The 20,073-nt window shown below is 35.2% G+C and overlaps 1 protein-coding gene across 5 annotated transcripts in view; it reads right to left on the bottom strand.

Annotated features, from left to right (window-relative positions):
• PAPOLA (poly(A) polymerase alpha) overlaps positions 1-20,073 on the bottom strand; it is a 38,932-nt gene that overhangs the window by 17,687 nt on the left and 1,172 nt on the right. For all 5 annotated transcript variants that reach the window (XM_042866689.1, XM_042866432.1, XM_042866518.1 and 2 more), the window contains exons 2-11: positions 11,713-11,883; positions 11,035-11,101; positions 9,941-10,022; positions 9,383-9,492; positions 7,797-7,850; positions 4,967-5,078; positions 3,806-3,895; positions 3,571-3,709; positions 2,102-2,174; positions 526-646 (exon numbers count right to left, since the gene is read on the bottom strand). In XM_042866689.1, coding sequence (XP_042722623.1) covers positions 526-646; positions 2,102-2,174; positions 3,571-3,709; positions 3,806-3,895; positions 4,967-5,078; positions 7,797-7,850; positions 9,383-9,492; positions 9,941-10,022; positions 11,035-11,101; positions 11,713-11,883 — 1,019 coding nt within the window. The remainder of the gene's footprint in view (positions 1-525; positions 647-2,101; positions 2,175-3,570; positions 3,710-3,805; positions 3,896-4,966; positions 5,079-7,796; positions 7,851-9,382; positions 9,493-9,940; positions 10,023-11,034; positions 11,102-11,712; positions 11,884-20,073) is intronic.

The raw sequence follows: 20,073 nt of genomic DNA, 5'->3' as shown, positions 1-20,073 counted from the left end.
ACGGGGCAAAGAAACAATAAGAAAATGAGCTAGACCCAATGAGAACTACCGGTGGTTGCCCCTCTGTACCTACTTCTTGCTTTGATTACATTATCTTTTAGCTAATATAATTAGTGAATTAGATATAGAATAGAATAAACTAACGAATTCAGAAAAAGCCTTACATACATTGCCTTATATTAAGGTCAGCAATCCCACCTGATGGCAGTTACTAATCTATGTGGCAGGACACAAGCCATAAACATAAACCTAAAAATCAAAGATGTGATTTTCAGCGCACTAGGCACTAATTAATCACCCTCAGTTTCTAAAAGTTAAGAAGAATTCTTGACTGAACCACAGAATTCCGTGCTGACTTTAGAACATCAAGCCACCCAGGTGTAACAGACTAACTTCATCTCTCAAAATAGATTCTCACATTACAAAGTTACTTAATATCCCTCCACCCCAAAAGTATACCCAAAATTGAACTATTTTAAATCTTTTTGAACACATTTATATAGAGAGCATAAGATAAATACTTACCTTGTTTAAATTCCTCAACCATGACCATCCGTGTGGAAACGGACACATTGTAGGTAGAGTTCTGCTGTGGGTATGCTGGTGTAATTATAGGCATAAGATGGTACCTATCACTGGGGTTTACCTATACATAACAACAGCCAATCAGTTTATCTTCAAGCATACAGATAAGTTAACAAATTTGGATTTCTCCCTTTGCTAATATTGAGTCAAGTTCTAAGAGATCTCAGTCTGTTGGCCAAGCAAATTTACAAATAGTTCAGAAAAAGTTTAGAATACAAGGATAGTGCTTTGACAAAGGACACTACTCTGAAACAGTGTTGTGGGAGGATTATAACCTGTCAGCACATAAGATGCAGAAATCCAGAAATACCAACTGAAAAGAACCATTTCATTCCATTTAATAGAAACTAGCTTGTTTTTACATCAAAACAAGGATACTTCATCACCACATGAGCATCTTCATAGGAATGACTGTTTTCAGACATTGTGAAAAATACTTGTACTTTATTTCTTGGATTATGGAAAATAAAGAGCCAGCCTAACAACTGAGGCTCTAGGTATCCTGAGAGAAGCAACGCTTGCATTAATATATCTTTTATTGAACAGTACACAGGGAAACAAAAAAGGAGGGACAACACACGCACACACACATGCACACACACAGAATACATTAAAAATGGCATTAGGGTAGCAATCTTGTAGGTAGTAAAGATAAAGCCCTGTCATAACTTGTCCCACTGTATCTAGCTGCACAGGCAATTCTGTGGTATCACATACTGATCTCAAACCCACTGTCCCAGTAACAACAGTTGATAACAGTAAATATTCTTTGTCTCACACTGCTTAAATGTGGACATCTGTCAGTCAAAAAAACAGATTTAAAATACTAACAGTTTCAAAACTCAACCTCTGGTGCTTACTCTATTGCCCCAAAATGATGAATTGAACATTAAGTAATTTAAAATTGGTAAAACACCACTAAATACATCCACACTATCCTCTATAGAAATCTTTGAATATCACTATGTGTCAGTGGAAAACTGTTTCTTTGACTACCTGAAGGATATTCATGTCTAAAGCCTTCAATATGGGTGCTACAAAGATTGTAAACAGCATAACCAAAAACTTAAGACATCAAGATATGATCTTCTTCGGTTCAAGATGAAGAGACGTTTACATATGCAGTTACGTATAACTGAGCCCACCCAACTGTGATCGTTGCATTAAAGTGAATTCACTAAAATTGCAAAAATTAACAGACCTTAAGGCTGACAGAAAAGTTTTAAGTAATTTTTCAAAAATGCACGGTTGCAAGGCATATCTAGTTATACTGAATACTTAAGAACACCTGTTACAAAAGTTGTGGTAAAAAATACATTGTTCAGCAAGTGTCCTTCAAGCAGTAAGTTTACAAAATTAAGCTTTGCTGCATATTCAGGAGAATCACAGATAACTATGGAGAAGACATACCCAGATATTGATTTTATTAAATCTACAATGAAGTTCACCTACTATTCTTTAAGCAACTGAATTTATTGTACAGTGTGACTTATAGGGGAAAAAATAATACACTAACCCTTGGGTCCCATACAGGCAAATTAAGATTGCATTCTTCTGGCTGTTTCAATAGCACTGGATTTGGCCATTCCCTGTTCAAAAAGATTGTAGCACTGAATAAGACTATTGGATACAACCACGTATGTTCAACAAACAATACTTCTGAATGTGACTCTTCTTAACTCTTCTCAAGTATCATTTTCTCAAGACAAAGCTGGACTAAATGTAGTTCTTCACATAACTTCTAGTGTTGAACTACATCATAGCTTTAATAGGCTTCTCCAGAACATCAGAACAATTAATTTCTATTGTTTTGGAACTTTAAAACAAGTAGTTTAGGTAACTGAAGTAAACAATAAATTCTCCTCAATGAAAACTGATACTGAATCCATCTTCATGCTAGCCCTTCCACAGACAAAATACAAAAGCAGCTAGCACGATAATTGCTCTGTAGCATCATTAAAAAGAATACGCACTTAAATACGAAAGAATTTTCCAATCAAATTGCAAAAAGAAACCGTACTGAAAGAAACACTAAAACACAAAAATACCACTTATGCTCTAGATGTCTTTACCATCACAAGCACTGCTAATCTTCCTTATAAAGAGCAGAGAGCAGGTAATTGGTATTCATAAATTAATGCTCCTATGGAATGCACATACAAAACGTACAGCAGTGTAAGGCACAAATAGAGCCTAGAACCCATTTTTTGTATCAGACTCAATATGCTCTATCCTCAGAGGCTATAAAACCTATGAATTCAGAACAGCAAAACTACAGAACTAAGGAAAAGCCGCTATACTTGAAATAAAGGTACGTTTTGCTGCAGTGATTCTAAAGGTATGTCCATGTCTCGTGAACAATACAGTCTCCAGAGATGTTCCTTCAGGAGAAGCAGTGTTCGTAACCTGTTAAGTATACTTCTATCCAGTTCATTTTAAATTTACTTTGAACTTACCCACTGTTCCCCTAAGTTATACAAACCAGCTTTCTAAGGTAACTATCTCAGTAACACAAAACCAAACACCTACATCTCCACATTCACAAAATTTAAAAAATAAAAATCAACAACAAAAAAACTTGTCACTGGTTCTCTTGAACTGCATTTAAGTTATATGCCTATACCAGCTTACTGATATTCCTTTTTTCACCATCATCTCAGTATCTGAATGTCAAAAGACTTCAGATTTCTGATGCCTGTTCTTATTTAGCCATACAAGGATGAAGGGTAATGTTGATTTATAACAAATACTTAAGAAAATTAATAAAAAACTAAATATTTTTGTTTCAGTTACTTTAAGAAAAAACTTGTTGGATGACTTTTATTGAAAAACCCAAGCTAACTACCTTCTGGCAGCAAGAACAATGCTCATCACTATTAACTTAATCTGGTAGCAGCTGAAAAAGATACCATAAAAACAGGACTAAAATTTAGTGTCTACAAAACAATTTTATTTTAGTGTAAACTAAATTTTAAAAAAACATACCATTTAGAAAACACCAAGAAAAATTTATGTACAAGAGTTGATGCTATTGCATTTGGATAAAGCTGGCAAGTTCTTGCTACTAGCATAGCCCAGGAAACACCGCCAAGGAAACCTAGTATATTGGAATAGATGTTGTGGCCTGTAAATTGAGAAGGAAAGAGACAAAAAAGAGAGAGTTATCAGCAACCTTAAGAGTTAATGAAAACTTCACAAGTTCTGGAATAAAACTGCTTACGTTTTGCCCACAGTTTGATAGCTCTCAGTGTTAACCTGAAGTTGTCAATGTTTGGTACTAGATGCAGAATTTCATCGGTTACCCGGCAACCTGCCAATACAAAAAAACCTATTACATTTGCTGCCTCAAGTGTTTTTTTTTTTGCCTCTTCTTCTCTCCCACCTTAAAATTTGTCAAACTTTAGATCAGCACGTTAGAAGCTTATTTGGGACTTTGAAACTGTTATTTTGCATCTGAAAACTTGATTATTTTGTTACTTGATAATTTTCATCTTGTTTTTACAGCAGCACAGAAAGCCTGGAAGCCTAAAGTCAAAGCTTGCAGGAATTTATGACAAGAACAAGCTAAAGAGAACAGCGTTTCAACATATTCATTGTATCATTACTACATATGCATTTATATTACTTGATGTATTTAAAAGGAATTTAAAAGGAATTAAAGGAATAATAATAATTATTAATATAAGCTGCAGAGAGCTGGTAGCAAAAACAACAACAAAAAAGTTTTGTATATTCTCCTAAGGAATAGAAGGAAAATGTGAAAAGACAAACAAGAATTCTAGAAACCACACAAGGATTTCACAAAACAATGGGAATTGGGATAATCCTAGCACCCCATTGCCAAAAATGTACAATTTTCACTTGATATTATCAAATGTTCAGACTGTACAGAAACCAGTGATACATGTGCTCCTCTCTCTCATGTGCCAAGTTGCATATTGGCTGGAGTCTCCTCTCCATAAATAGGTATTTTTTAAGATGTAATATTACAGAAACGTAAGTTTTTCAAGCTGGTAAACTACTAGAGATCCCAACTTGATCTGGGAGAATTTTGAGATCCCCAACTGATATCCTTGAAGTGATTCTGTATAAGTTTATGCATACTAAAACACACAGAATTTTTAAAAATGCAGACATCTTTATTTATATAGAAATAGGTAGTGCTATACATTAAGAAGTCTTCCAGTCTTATTAATTTCTACAGGGCATCATTTATTCAATTGAGAGGAAAAGCTTCATAAAAATCTGGCTGACAAAAAACAACTCTGATATGGAGTTCCTGCATTTTTACCTAAGTCTGCAACTCATCTAATACATCAAACAATCTAAGATACTTATTAAAAGATTTGACAAAGTCTGTATAAAATTTGCGTATACATACCATTAAGACTTCGTATGCATCTAATGTCTAAATTTTTAAGTAGGCTATCATCTCGGAGGTCTAAGTCCTCAGGAATAGTTTGCAGCGCTAATCTTGCAAACAAAATATCAATCTTTGAACAAAGAAAAAAATAGAAAAACATTAGATAGCTCTTCTTCTCTTCTGTAATCCATTTTCATGAAGTTGACTAAGTACAGCACTCTTCCTAGTACAACTAATCTATTTAAACAACACACAGTAACACCCCTCACAATCATTAAATGAACCATTTTTAGATGTTTTGTCTATTTTAAGACTCATTTTCCAAGAGGGTAAAATATATATTAAGACCAGTGCATAAAAATTATGCCCACTGTTAGTACAAAAATCCTCGAGGGACAAATAGCACTTCTAGGTCCAGAATACTGGCACAGCAGAATTTTGTGAATTATGAAAAGGTAAGCCAGAATGAACTGAAATAGTTGACACTGTCACCAAATTACAGAAAAAGGAGAAGCTTCTATTTCAGTTGGAAATACTATGTCAGTTGCTCCAAAAGCAATGCCTCCTATTTATTTCCACAGAAACTACAACAGATACAAAGAGCACAATATTATTATTTGACAGAAAAGACTCTCAGTTAAAAAACACTTTTCAACACAGTCACTACACAACTATGCATTTTCATCAATGATGAACAAGAGCCTGCATGCCACACTCGTAAAAATCTGCATGGTCATCCAGAATGCGGCTTCACATTTTTTCCCCACATGGAAGACAGTCTCACACCTTCGCTTCTAAAGCACTACCAATCAGAACTGTTCCTCTACTGCCATCTGTCACATGGCAACAAAATGTAACTGAATATTCTCCAGAGTTCCACCTCTACTGCCAGACCACCAACATATGCATCTGATGCCCATGAGCCAAGATAATAAAATAGAAGGCATTGATTTCTGAGCAACTATCACTCTATACTTCAAAATAAACTACTATGACCATTAGAAGGCCTAGCAGCTCAAAAGTTCTTCAATAATAAAGACATTCCAAATCAGGAAACGAACTGCCTACTCTGTATCATTTCTTGGCAAGAAAAAAACCAAATCATTTATCTACAGGAAAAAGCAAAAATCAAGAATATTTATTCTTATTTTAAGCAATATATGCTACCAGTATAAAACAAACTAACAGAAAATTTTAAAATCTAACTGACAAGATCACCACATAACTGAGGCCCACTACATAACTGATCATTGAGGCATTTCCCTCAGATCTAAATGTTTTCTTCACAGAAGAGAAAGTAACTCCTGGCACCTTCTGCCTTTATTATTAAAGAAAAACTAAAGAAAAATCTTCAAATCCCAATGTACTTGACACAAACAAAACCATCAGAAACAACACCTGCACGTAAGACAACTTCTTATCATGAGTTTGTTCAAGACAAGAGATCTATTTAATGTACTGTCAGAAATATGGGTTAAGTCTCCACTCATAAATCTAAGCCACCATATCCCATCATTTACAGATGAGTGAAGCAGAGCTAAATACTATTACACTTATAGTAAATAGTCCTTTTAGTTCCCCCCTTTTCACTTTTCAATATTACAGAGAGAGAGCAAACATTTGTTAGAACATGAGTGAAAAAAAGAATACAAATAACCAACAATATCTATGACAAGTTTCAATATTTAGTAAGAATATTTGAACTAAGTAAATAGAAAATGTTATCCAGAAGAATGTTCCTGGTGTCCAACTGTAATAAACTGTCTGAAATAAATGAAAAATCATATTCTAGCTTACCATATAGTATCACATACCTCTGCACATCTCTCTAATTTGGAATAAGTACATCTCTCCAGCTAAGCATCAATTTACATAAATGTCAGTGAAAATACAAAAAATAAAGCTGGAATTGTGAGATGATTCATCATCTTCTTGAGATTCAGAAACTGCCAGTACCCTAAGGACGGTTATAATTGCAAGGAAGAGATCCAAATGACACTGGGAGAGAATGAGCTCTACAATGCTACACCTAATTACAGTTACTCTTCAAACTGTGTAACATGTCAGACAATTAGCTGGGGTATTTTTTCCTCACTGTAAACCCTTCTTACACCCACCAGTTCGAGTTTTATTCAAGTAGACCTCTGAGAAACTGTGTATATGAATGTGTATATTTCTATCATGTCTTGTCATCAAGAAAGTGACAGGCTGCCTGTAAGATGGTCTGAAAAAAATTTATAGTATACTCTAAGAAAACAGAATAGTTTTCTTCAGCACTTCCCAAAATAGTAAAAATCAGGTTAAGCAAGTTTATTGCTCCACAAGAACCAATCTGTGAGGCTACAGACAAAACGGACAGAAGCAATAATTCCGGTCACCTTAACAAAACCACAAAGACATAGGGGTGAAGGGGCTAGCTAACTCCCTTCAGCAACACATTCCTAAGATTCTCCTTTAGTATAAGCTATTAAAGCACATCTGAATTTGAGCTTTGAGCAGTTAATAACTAAAAGTAAAAAAACCTACTGAAAAAATTTATGATCTAAATTATTGTCAACAGTAATACTGGTACCCCATAGGTCAGTAACTAATCAATACAAGTGGGTAAGAGAAAAAGAAGAATAAAAAAAGGAATGGGGAGATCTTCACACAACTTCTTAAGCAGGCTAAGAAGGGCTAGTCTTAAAAGTGCACTTTGAGGTTTCACAACCAAGGACTGTTGTCAACTACGTGAATATGAATTTAGTACGGTCACTTTAACAGAATTTGTATTCACCAATATTATTTAAGGAAATGCTGAAATTTTGCTTTAACCACGTTCTACCAAAATAAAAAGTAAAATCTTTACCTCTATTCCATCAAAACATAGTTTAATAACTGGGACAAAAGCTTCTTCAACAGCCTAGGGAAAAAAAAAAGTTGTATTTTACTTGTAGTATAGAGAAAAACAAGCAGTAGCCAGTAGATCTGAACAATCATAAGGAAATACCACATATACAGATGCTTTCCTCTGCTTCCAGTTTTATTTGTTAGCTACATGTTTTCCACCAAAGAGGAATTAAACACTGATCTACTATGCACTACAGATACCTTGATTTAACTTACAACCCAAATTCACGTTAGCCAGCTCAGATGATGTTACCTCTAGGTCCAACGTTTTTTTTTCCCCTCACTACACTGTAGCTCACAATCAAGCTTCTTTTTTTCCCCTTTTCCTCTAAATATTCTAAGACAACCTATGGAGATTTTTATTTTAACAAATACCTTATTTTCTATTATTTCTGCAACCAATATTACATGAGAAATGACAAAAAGCAATTTCATTCCCATTTAAAAAAAAAAAAAACCAAAACATCAAGTATCTTTTCTAAATGGGGTCATTAATGAGATACTCAAACAAATAGCATCTTCAGCAAAAAAAAAGAAATATTGTACCTACTCTGCAATCTGCTAGGAATACCATCTTCCTGAACTGAACTTTACAGTAGACGCAAATATGCAGGGAACTGCTTTTGTAAAAGTCTGAATCACAACTAAAAAAATTTATAGTAAATTTTGAAAGCCAGATTATTAAAAAGAGTTCAGACACCAAAGCATTAGAACAGTAGTTTCAGCGCACGTAGCATTACCACCAGATGTTTGCACTACACTGATGGAGTTACTAACTATGGGATGCACGGAGCAAGAGAACACTGCAGAGACAGACAAGTTTATTTTAGGACAAAGTCGGATTAAACCAAAGAACTTTAACATTTGCCAGCAATTACCTTCATCTAAGGAGGAAGAACTGAAGCTGAGAAATTCTACTCCAACCTCACTCTATGAAAAATTAAAACTCCCAGGCTGATCTAGGAAGGCTTGTCATTCACGTATAATAGAGAACAACATTCTTTTTTTTTGCTACTGCCTTTTTGTTTCCTCAGAGGGAAATCTTCATCTTTACACAATGGCCATCTTGCACAAGCATCTAAAAATGCAACCTCGATTTTCAGAATCACAGTTGACAGACAACATAAAATACCTAGTAAATATCAATCACTGTAATGGTTTACATATGCACAACATTAAAAAGTATACCGTTGTGCTACTGTTTTTAAAACTTTCATCAAAAACAAATTAGCCTGAAAGAGATCAGGACAGAATACTTTTACATTTGCCTCTGCCACAGAAATCAAGCCAAAATTTTACAACACAGGGCCAGGAGTTTCTTCTGTCATCCAGACTTTGAAACGATTGTATCCAGTAAATGAAACAAACCAAAAAAAAACACTGCAAGAATCTCTAAATATTTCACATATGTTGATACATTTTGCAACAGTTTAACTAAAAATCCACGCAAGCCTTGACACCAAATTTGCAATTACTTATTCAAGGAACCATCTTGCACTTCCCAACATTATCACTTCAGTCAGCTCTATTAAGTAGATCACATACCCTCAAATCTTTTACTTCTTCTTGCTGTTTCAGTTTTTCATAAAATGATGTGAAAAAATCACTTCTTTCAACATGTCTTGGTGCAACACACAGGGCATCAATATCAGCACCTGGAAGTGTTCATTGATGCAAGTAGGTTACTCACACTTCACACACATGAAATGCCAACAGTAGTCAGATTTTTCTTCTAGAATAAAGCAAAATTTAGTTTTTCTTTCTATAGCTGCTCCCAGAGTTGACTGGGAATGACTTTTTAAAAGTTCATGCCATGAAACACACAACACATATATCCTTTTATTTTGCCATATTTGCAATAATTTTCAAAACGAACAAGCCATGAGAAGCCAAGTATGCAACCTTCTTGTTTTTTTTTTTTTAGCAACTTCCCATGTGTTCCCCCCCTCCCTGCTTTTTCCAACCCACAAGAGCATGGATAGATCCATGTTTTAACTTACAATGAAAACTAGTGGCTGACAAAAATCTAACACTTCAGCACGACATTTAGATATGTCACTATCTCAGACATAGAACAGTTTTTATAACAAATGCAAATTTTACCTTTTGTATGGACCCCTAATCTATAGGATCCAAATGTAAAAATTTTTCCTCCAACATTTTCTATTACAGACTGTGGAAGATTCTAAACAGAGCAAATAAAATTGGTTATTTTTACTTTAGCAAACTATAATGGCACATGTATTACAAAAGGAAAAATATCCATAAAATTCATGTTATTACAGATTAACATCTTTTTGAATAGCAGTTCACTCCTTATACAGACGTTGTTTCGGATTAAAAGAGAAGTACATTTTGCATTTATGAAACTTATTTGTAACATCACAACTATGCTAAACTTTACTGCTTCAGTCTTGGTAATCATTTCTGCAGTTCTATACCTCAGGAGCTTCAAAATATTACAGATGCTCAACTCACCTTTCTTAATGCTTGAGCACTTTAAGCTGACTTCAAAATTATGACATTTAAATTTAAAGCAACAGAAAAATATCATTTACAGTACCAATGTTTATTACATTACTTTCATTCAGAGACATCAAAATTACATTCTTTAAGGTAAGTTTGTGTTTGTGTGAAAAGTTATTTTGCACTAAAATTGTTTAGTTCCACTTACTATCATAAAGATACTAAAGTTCCCAGGTTTGTATGTTTAAAGAACTTTTAAAGCCACAGCTTCACAGTGGCCAAAGACAGTTATCATTTCAGAATAGGATGCACTATGTTACAATTCACTGGTAGTCACACAGCAAAAGACAAAGAAATTGAAAACAAACTATAAAATAAAGTATGTTGGATGAACTTCAAGTAGTTTCAGATTTTACACCAGTCAAGATCCAGTTTCTATTTTGTTTCCAAGGAACAACTTGTACATTATGTGCTTTGTTCTTTCATAATGTCCTTTCTTCTTCTTTTTTTTTTAAATAACCTTGTACTTGTCTAAATGCCCATTTCATAAAAGAAGCACAGAGAATGAATACAACTCTAAACATGCTCAAAACAAAAACAGCTAAAAAAAAAAAAAACAACTAGAGTTCTCTTCTCCTATGATGCATCATTTTATAATTGGTAATACATATTGAAAATATCCCGATACAGCAGTCTTAGACTGAATTATTTCAAGTAAAATATATCCATACCTTGCTTTCACTGATTTCCCGTATCCATTCCTTTACCAGGTTGTTCAGTTTTCCCAAAATTAAAATCCTATTGATAGAACAGCAGAATCACAGACCACGAACATAATAGCACAGTAACACTTTCTTAAGACCTTGATTATCATTATACAATGAACTGACTAGAGTAACATTGTAGATGTATTCTAGAGATGAGATCTATAATTACAATGAAACAAAGGCACTCTTAAAATAGTCACACCACTTTTTCTTCCTTAAGGATATTTCAGTAATTTAAGTTTTGAAGCAACGCAAGCATGCAAGGTTTACACACATTTTAGATAAATGGATTCTACACACTTTCAAAAAACAAAAACAGATTAAACCACATGAATCTTAAAGAAAAGCAAGAAAAAAAAAATTCTAACAAGCTTATTAACAAGGAAAAAAAAAAAAAAAAAAAAAAAAAAGAAAGACGAGCAACTAGAACAAAACAGTCACGGGAAAAAAAATGCAAGCCAATCTCCTATATTTACAGGCTATTTTAATTCTAACACACTGCTCTTGAAGATAGAAAATAAATTCAGTATTTCAGGAAGCTTTTAAAAAAGCATCTAAAAGAATGCAAACGTGCTTGGGGTTCAGCAGTTAACCATGTGAATGTTGAGATAAGAGAAAACTGGTGCAATCATGTTCACTCACCTGCGTTGCAGTTCTTCTTCCTCTTCAAATACACCATAGGGTTTAAGGGTTTCAATCAATTTCTGGGTAAGCATGCAGTCAATCTCCTTGGGGGCAGCTAAACTGATAGGTGAGGTAATGCCATAATGCTTCTGCAGTTGCTGTGTTTGTGATCCCTGGGTTGTAACAGGACTAATAAAGACAATTGGATAAGTTACTGACAGAAACAACATATATATTTCATTCTTATCTGAGTAGCAAACACAACACACACCAAAGAAAAAAAAATAAAGCCTGCTGATAGTCACATCCCAGACCAACCTGTATTAATTCCGAGTTATTACGGATAGTGGTACAATTACTTTTCTGTTGCACTGTTGCAAATTTCTATGAGGCACCATCTTCTGTATCAACTGACTTTACACAAAACACTCACCTAAGTAAGAAAGTTTTAGCACATTCTGAGCTCAACAGCATCACATAATTACCTTTAAGATGACTTTTCTTCTGGCTAGCAATACAGGATGGTTTAGAGGAACAATGACAGCTCAATTTTTGTTGGCGAAAGTACTGTTATTCTGTGAATCAAGGCTATGTGTATGTTATAGGTTGAAAGGAACCTTTCAGGATCATCTTTTCAAACTAAATGAATAGTTATCAGTCAAACTACAAGCACAAGGACAGTACTCAAGTCAATTCTCCAGATTTCAAGGTTTTGAAAGGACAAGCAAGCAAGCAAGCGAGTTTAACGAGAAACACAGAGGTGAAGGTATCATAATATTATGAAATCAGTAACTGCCTTCTTAGATTAGCATCTGGAGTACGTGAACAGCTAGGCAGTTACTGATGATCAGTACGTATTTGTGACATTCATGTTCAAGCAGGGCCTTATTTTCAGAGCAGCAATTCTGAGTATTTCAAAAGTAAATATGCTCCTATGAAACATACAAGCGTTTAGAATCCATGACTGCTGCACACTATACTCATGTAGTTAAAGCTTATTTGAACTAACAAAAAACAGTTAAAAACTCTTAAACTTGCTCCATATCACAGAAATGATATATTCCTAACAAGTGCAATAGCCAAATTTTAACAGTTAAGAACTTAGGACCCTTGCTGCTTATATACTTCAGAGATGTAAAAACTACCCTATGTAAATCTGTTAAAGTAGCTCTATATATTACTTGCAGCATTAAAAATTAGTTTTATATGGACATATTGACTAGTTTCCTCTAAGTTATGTATATTACTATTTTTCTATCCGAAAGTGACAAATCACAAAGTATACCAAAAAGAATGTTTCCATTAAAATATGAAACAAACTTGTTAATGAGCTCTTACAAGACCAGTATTATAATCCCTCATTACAATGCATCTCAAGAAAAGTAGACATTAAATAAACAGCTACTTCAAAAAGCTTTTCCAACATCTAAATCATTATCTGAACATTAAAGCAATATTTGTATAAAGGTGTTTTATATTCAGTGTTACGCTCTTGCTACACAACCTTACTCCTTCAATACTATAATGCAGTGTTTGCATTTAACACCAGATGTACATAATATATTACTAGTTTGGGCTCAGATTAGACATTAATACTTCTTTTTCATGAATTCAACTATTCATTCTACAAGGGAAAAGGCTCTATTATCAATCTGATCTCCTTTAGCTTTCACAAAATCTAAAAAGCAATTTGTCTCTGTAAGATATTCAGACTGACCATGTCTACGAAAGTCTCGTTCTTGGCAAATGTAACACTCCCCAGTGTATCACTGTATTGTCCCTCCTCCATGTTTACACGCATCACTGCATTACCAAAAGTAAAATAAAATAAAACAAAATAAAGTAGAATTTTCACCTAACTACTGCACTGCTAAGAAAAGCTACTGCACAACTTTATTTTCACTTCCATCATCTGGCCATCATCTGCTCAGGACTTAATTCCTCATTTTTATGAAGACTGAATATTGATACAAGCATATAAACTTAAACTGACCAAAACCAACAAAAACAAGTATAACTTTCCACAAGTTAAACTGATTTAATTCAAGTGATTTTGAGCCCTATAATTTGTTCTTTTGCAAGCTAAACTTTCCGCTTAGCAAGTCCTCGCATAATTGTCCTGGTACAACTGCCGATTGGAAAAAGGAAAAAAGGAAGCAAAGCAGGAAGAAAAAAAAATATCAAAAATAGTACATAAAAATCAACCTTAAGTAATCATCTCTGAAAACATTATTTAACACGTCTGCCTCTAACTAAGGTTTTAATTGCCAAGCAAATAATTTGGTAGCATCTGAAACATTCATACAGACCTTAGGACTTTTTGTGAACGAAACCACTGACGAATTATACAAAGCAGAAATTCAAGTTAAGGACAAAGTAAGTTACTAAACAATCTCATTTTAAAGAGAATCTTCTTAGAGATGTCAACATTAACAGTACTTTCAGCCATTTGAAAGAATCATACAGTAACCCAACTTGGAAACTACTCATAAGGATAATCAAGTCCAACTCCTGGCTCCACACAGGACCACCCAAAAATTAGACCATATGTCTGAGAGCACTGTCCAGACTCTTCATGAACTCCAGCAAGCTCAGTGCCATGGCCACTGCCCTGGGGAGGCTGTTCCAGTGCCTGACCACTTGGTCACAAAATATAAGCTCTCAATACATAAACATCCCTTGCATGTTATGCACATTTTTAGTTATACCACAAAGCAGGTAGGTAAATTTGAACTACAACTTCTCTTTTCCTTTGCCAACTTTTTTTTTTTTTTTTTTCTAATTAACATTCTTTTGAAATGCTACAGTTTGTTTTTACAGGTTTTTAAACCAGTAAGTTAAAACAATGATTTAGTTTTACTTGCATATTTTTCTCCCATAAACTTGCTAAGCTTCACTCATCCATAACTACATGCAATTCAACAAGTACTACACTTCACAGAAAAGTCTGACTAAACCCACATTGGCAGAAATGGTTTCTGTATTAAAAAAGACTCTGACACAGAGATAATAAAGGAGACTCCTGAAGTCAAATCAGTAACGCTGACCGAGTTCTCTACTGACATGTAGTGAAGTTAAGGCCATTCCATAAGCTCCTTCACACACATGTAATAATTGCATAAGATATTGCAGAGGTATAAGAGCAGAGTGTAACAGGTGTGCCATTAAAATGGAAGTTGGAGAGAAATGGAGACTCTGTGGCCAAGTTCTGTGATCCACAGTAGGTCCCTAGGCAACCTTAAGTGTCCACAACACAGGAGAATCTTATGTACTGACTCTTAAGAACAAAACCTGGATGGGGACATGGTGGTGGGGCCAAACTGCTTACCTGCCACCCTGACCAAAAGTCTGTCATCCTTTTGACAAAATGCCATCTTTTGGTGAACTTTTGCCCATTATAATGCCGAAACACACCTCCATCCCAAAAGCTACCATCTCAAAGGCACGACCACTGACCCTGCACTCTGAATTTTTTTATCCCATACCTTTAAAAGCAACGCATGAGAATTTTATGCCAATCAGAATAAATGTAATGACTAGTGTGACTCAAGCTCCATTGGTAGAGTAAGAAATAGAATGAAATGGATTACAAGAGAAAATATGGGAGAGAGTACCATTGCAGACAAGACAGGACATCACTGGTCCATGGGATCTGTCAACAGGCTGAGCCTGTCTTCCTCCTCTATACTGACACCTACTGGAAAAGGCCCACACAACCCACTACGCTGATAGAGAAACTCAGTAATCTCTGCAGAGCCTGTTTTATAACCTAGCACACTTGGGAGCAGGCTGTATTACTCTTAGTTCTTCACATGCACTTTGCATTATTCTTGGTTAACCTCACATACTCTGCAGATAGTGAATTATCACCAGCAATCTAAAAGAATCTGTAATCTGTTGCAAATAAACTGCACCATTCACTAAGCTAGTCACGTGACTTCTGCATGGGCATGGCCAAAGTTCTTTCAGAGATTGAGCTGTGTGAGTTTTGACTGATTGAACACCACTAGACTAACAAGGGAGATGTGAGTGAGCTCACTGACCAGCGCCACACAAATCAGGCAGCACACTGTTAGTGAATTCGTAATCATGATAGTTCATATATCAAACTGGACTTATGGTGCCAAATCAAGCATTACTCAGAAGACTGCCCTCAGTACAACAGCATATCAGAAGGTATCAGCAAAGTACAGAAGAAATGCTATTCAGCATGGAAAATTTGTGTAAAATTCATTTTGGGATGCAAAAAATCAATCAAGTTCTACGTAACTCGCGTTCATCTACGTAAGTGACAGCAAATCTTCAAAATGGTAATATAACACTTGGAAGTATGAGTTTCTTCCTCTACCTCTGATGAGAAAACAAATTTCAAATAAAGCATTTGCTCACAGCTTTATAAATGGAAAATAAATTATAACTGAAAAATAGAATTTAACCTTGTGCTTATTTTTAATGTTGTATTCACCTTACATTTTAGCCAGAAAACAATTAACAATCCTAGACCTGCAGCAAATTTACACAGAGGGAAAGGCCAGGCAAGTATCAACACTAACATTCTAGCTGAGAGGATTAGGGAAGTCCCTAGGATTGGGAGTGAGAAGGCTAGTCAAGTCCGCTTCTCATTGAAGTTAAGCATTAACAAAAACCAAGGAATATTAAATTAAAACAGAAAGTCCCAACCCAACCATTCAATCTTAACATAAGGGGTAGATTTGCTAGGCCCTATCAGAGTCCAGCAGACAACTCAAACCATGCTTATTTACTTATTCATTTTAATGAGACTAAACTTTTAAGATCATGAAGACTACGATATTCTTTGAGGCTGATGTTGTTTATTTCCCATCAACCACAAACACGCACAGATGTGGTTCCTGCACTACTATGAAAATAACATTTTTGCCCATAACACAATACAAAAAGTTGCAGAAAAATAAATGTAGACTTAAATTTAAAGACACTGTGGCTCTTGCTTTATTTTGTCCTGAACATTTAAGGAGCATAGGCTCTTCAAGCAGTTTACACCATCAGCAAACTCAACCACAGCTACGATGGTAGCATGCAATAACTCATATTCAAACATTAATCTCAAACTCTCAGAAAAGAACACCTGTAATGCAGTTTTCCCCCTACCAACCCCCTCACACACACAAAGTTCCAGTCTATATTAAGTTTACAGAAACGTAGCTAAGATACTTTTTTTCTCCTTCAGAAACCAAAACAGGTCGTATCTTACAGTTATCAATAAATACCGAATTAAGAAGAATAAACTCAGGTAATACAGCCACAGCTGAAACCATTTTACAACAGTGCAGAAAAAAAGAAGTTATCATCTAATTATCATGTCCAGACACATACAGGCAACACTGATGAAACAAGAAAAAACATGGACTGTCCTAAAGTAGTACCAGCAACCCACAGAAAGTTAACTTCAAATGTTTAACTTCAGTCAGGAATTCTGGCTCAGTCTTGCCTCCAGATATGAACATCCATCTTAAACACTCTCAGTAACTATCCTCTCTATTTGCCCCCACTGACTACATCAGTAAAATTCAGTCTGTCTTAAATATTGATAAGCCACTTAAGTTAGATTCCTGAAGCAACGCTGGTCATCACAACATCTGATCAATCAACTGGGGCTAGATTCACAAAGCTCAAGTTCCAGCATGTTAGATTTCAGAGAATGTCTCAACAAGTTTTGTTTATTTTGAAGACTTCACCATTAGGGATTGACCCGTCAATTTCAGATTAAAGTTTCTGTTTAATGCTAATGTATTAACCACTACACACATCATCTCAGGAATATACGAAAAGTCTCAATGAAGTCTGCACAAACCCATCCCTGGGAAACACACATTTCACCTTAAGACAATCCAGCTGCCCTTTCTGAGCAAAAGGTTTTCAAATTCAGCAAAAAATAAAGTGTGTAAATTGCCAGTATGGTAGGTTCAAGGCACCTAAAGCAGATGCAATGACAAACAACAGAAGTATGGAAGAAGAGATTCAGCTATGGCAATCGTCCCCTCTGGCTCATCTCTCTGGGACAGTCTTTGTACACAATAGCAAAAACAGCACGTCCAGACACACACCCATCCATGACATTCTTACTAACAACAGTTTCTGATGTTCTTCTGGTTTAAACTGCTGAAATTGTTTCTGCACTGTGCAGGCAGCAACTGAAGGGAAAAAAGAGAAAAAAAAAGCCACCCGAGATTTATTGCTATTCTTGAGACAAAACACTCAAGGTAGTAGTTTGAGAAATTCTGTAAGGCTGAATATCAGGAAGCAACAAAGACAGGAATCAGATGAAATGGTTCAATATTAAGAGATTAACTTGCCTCCAAGGTGAAATTCACCCAGCCCAAAATAACTGCACTCCCAAGTACTGTGTTGTATCTCTATCTTCACAGGTATCAAACTTTTTTTTTTTTTTTTCTGGAGTCACAGTAGAAGACTGAAAACTACCGCAAAAGCACCCATTTGCCTTATGGTTCCTACTGCACAACATCCAACAACTTCATCTTCAGCTGAATTTTTTAGATGAGTTTCCCCTTGACTATCAAAGCTTTAAGGCAGATTTCTCTGGAGTATGTCTGGTGCTTTCTGGAATTAGTAAGCATTTAATTCCTTCCAAAATTTAGTCTATAAAAACCTGAGCTCTGTTCAGAAACACAACAGTTACCTTGTCCCACTCACAAAGTAATACTTTTTTATAAACTTGACTTTCTGCTCTTAAAAAAAACAAACCACTACCCATGCCCCAAAAGTCAAAGACCAGTTAACAGAACCAACAACTTTCACAGCACTTCTACACTTAAGTGTTCAGAATGCTGATTCTGTGTGCTTTTTCCATTTATGGTTAAAGATAAAAAAGTTTTTTTTCACAAAGATTTTTACGAAGACTTCAGCAGATGAGTAAGTTCAGCAGAGAAGTTTTAGATGCAATAATATCATTAGTTTAACGAGAGTCAGATTTCTGTTTGGAGAGATCGAAAGGCCCAGGTTACATGAAGAGGCTGCATCATCAATTTACAGAAACACAGCACCACTTCATTGATTCCAAAACTTTTCTCCGTAAAACCTCATCCTTATTGAAATATATGGAACTCAGTGAGCTTCATTTCTCCCTGCCATCCTATGTTCTAGACAATGCTCACCAACAACTACTGTTTATCTAACAGTTAGCTGAAATGTATCTTTATAACACGAGAAATATTTGCTTTTTACTTTTGTTTCCATCAAGGCCTAGAAAAACAAACTACAAAAAACCCCTACAAAATTAGTTACATAAAGGAAATCTCTTCTTTTACACAAGGAATTAATGAAAATCACGGTAAACACAAGTCCCCAGGATAAATTTAATGCTTTTATCAACCATGAAAAGGCTTTTTCAAAAAATACCAGCTACTGGCCTCAATATAACCTGAGTCTGCTTTCCTACAACTGAAGCACCTTGTATGCTGCACACTTGCTGAGAACTTCAAACTAACGCTTTTGACATAAAGACTTATGAAAGCTGCTGGTTATGTGAGAGATCAGCTCTGACTTGGCTTGTCAACAGTAGACAGCATCCTCAAAGGTAAAGTTTACAGGGGGGTCTTGAAAGACCAGGAAGTGATCTGCAACTCAAACTATACAATGTTACTTAAGAATGTGTAGTTAAGGTATCAAATTTCAACTTCAAGAAAACTGAGCAAGGAATTCTACACCTTTTGAAGTAGAAGATCATTAGTGTTACAGTTCATTCATTAGAAGTAGCACAAAACTTTGAATGTTGTTATGAAACAAAGTCACAGCAAAATAAACTACAAACGAAAGCAAACAAAGTATCTCACTTCTCTGTTTTCCTTAAGAAACAAAGGAAAAAAAACAATCAATGAATTAAAAAAAATCCAATATGGCACACTTCAAACTTTCTGGCAACTTTTCATTCCGGAACATAATGAACATGTGCAAAACTTATCTACGAATACACTGCATTCTCATTATACATAGCTCAGAAATTCCTTGGGATGACCATTTTCCCTATTATCTTCACCCACCGTGGCAATCCTGCCACATATTTTTGTTTCAAATTATCTGCACCGTGATGAACACAGCAGTATTTTAGATTCAATAAGCAAACTGGGCTATTCTGTACGTGAACTGTACACACAACAACAGTGATTGCAGTTTTTCCAAATTATTTCTAAATCCAAATTATTTTTAACTCAACATCCCACCCTCTCTCAGGTGTACACATACCTTATACCTACAAGTCACACCCATCACTGACTTGTTCAGGATAAATAATCTATTAACATTCGCACTATGGAACAAAAGAGTTTTTTCATCTCAGCCATGTGCCGTCAAAACGGCGGCAAAAGAAAAAAAAAAAAGGGG

Source organism: Lagopus leucura, unplaced genomic scaffold (genome assembly GCF_019238085.1).
Source record: "Lagopus leucura isolate 7727_CA_CO unplaced genomic scaffold, USGS_WTPT01 Super-Scaffold_1, whole genome shotgun sequence".
Taxonomy (NCBI): domain Eukaryota; kingdom Metazoa; phylum Chordata; class Aves; order Galliformes; family Phasianidae; genus Lagopus; species Lagopus leucura.
This window is presented reverse-complemented; position numbering and strand designations above follow the sequence as displayed.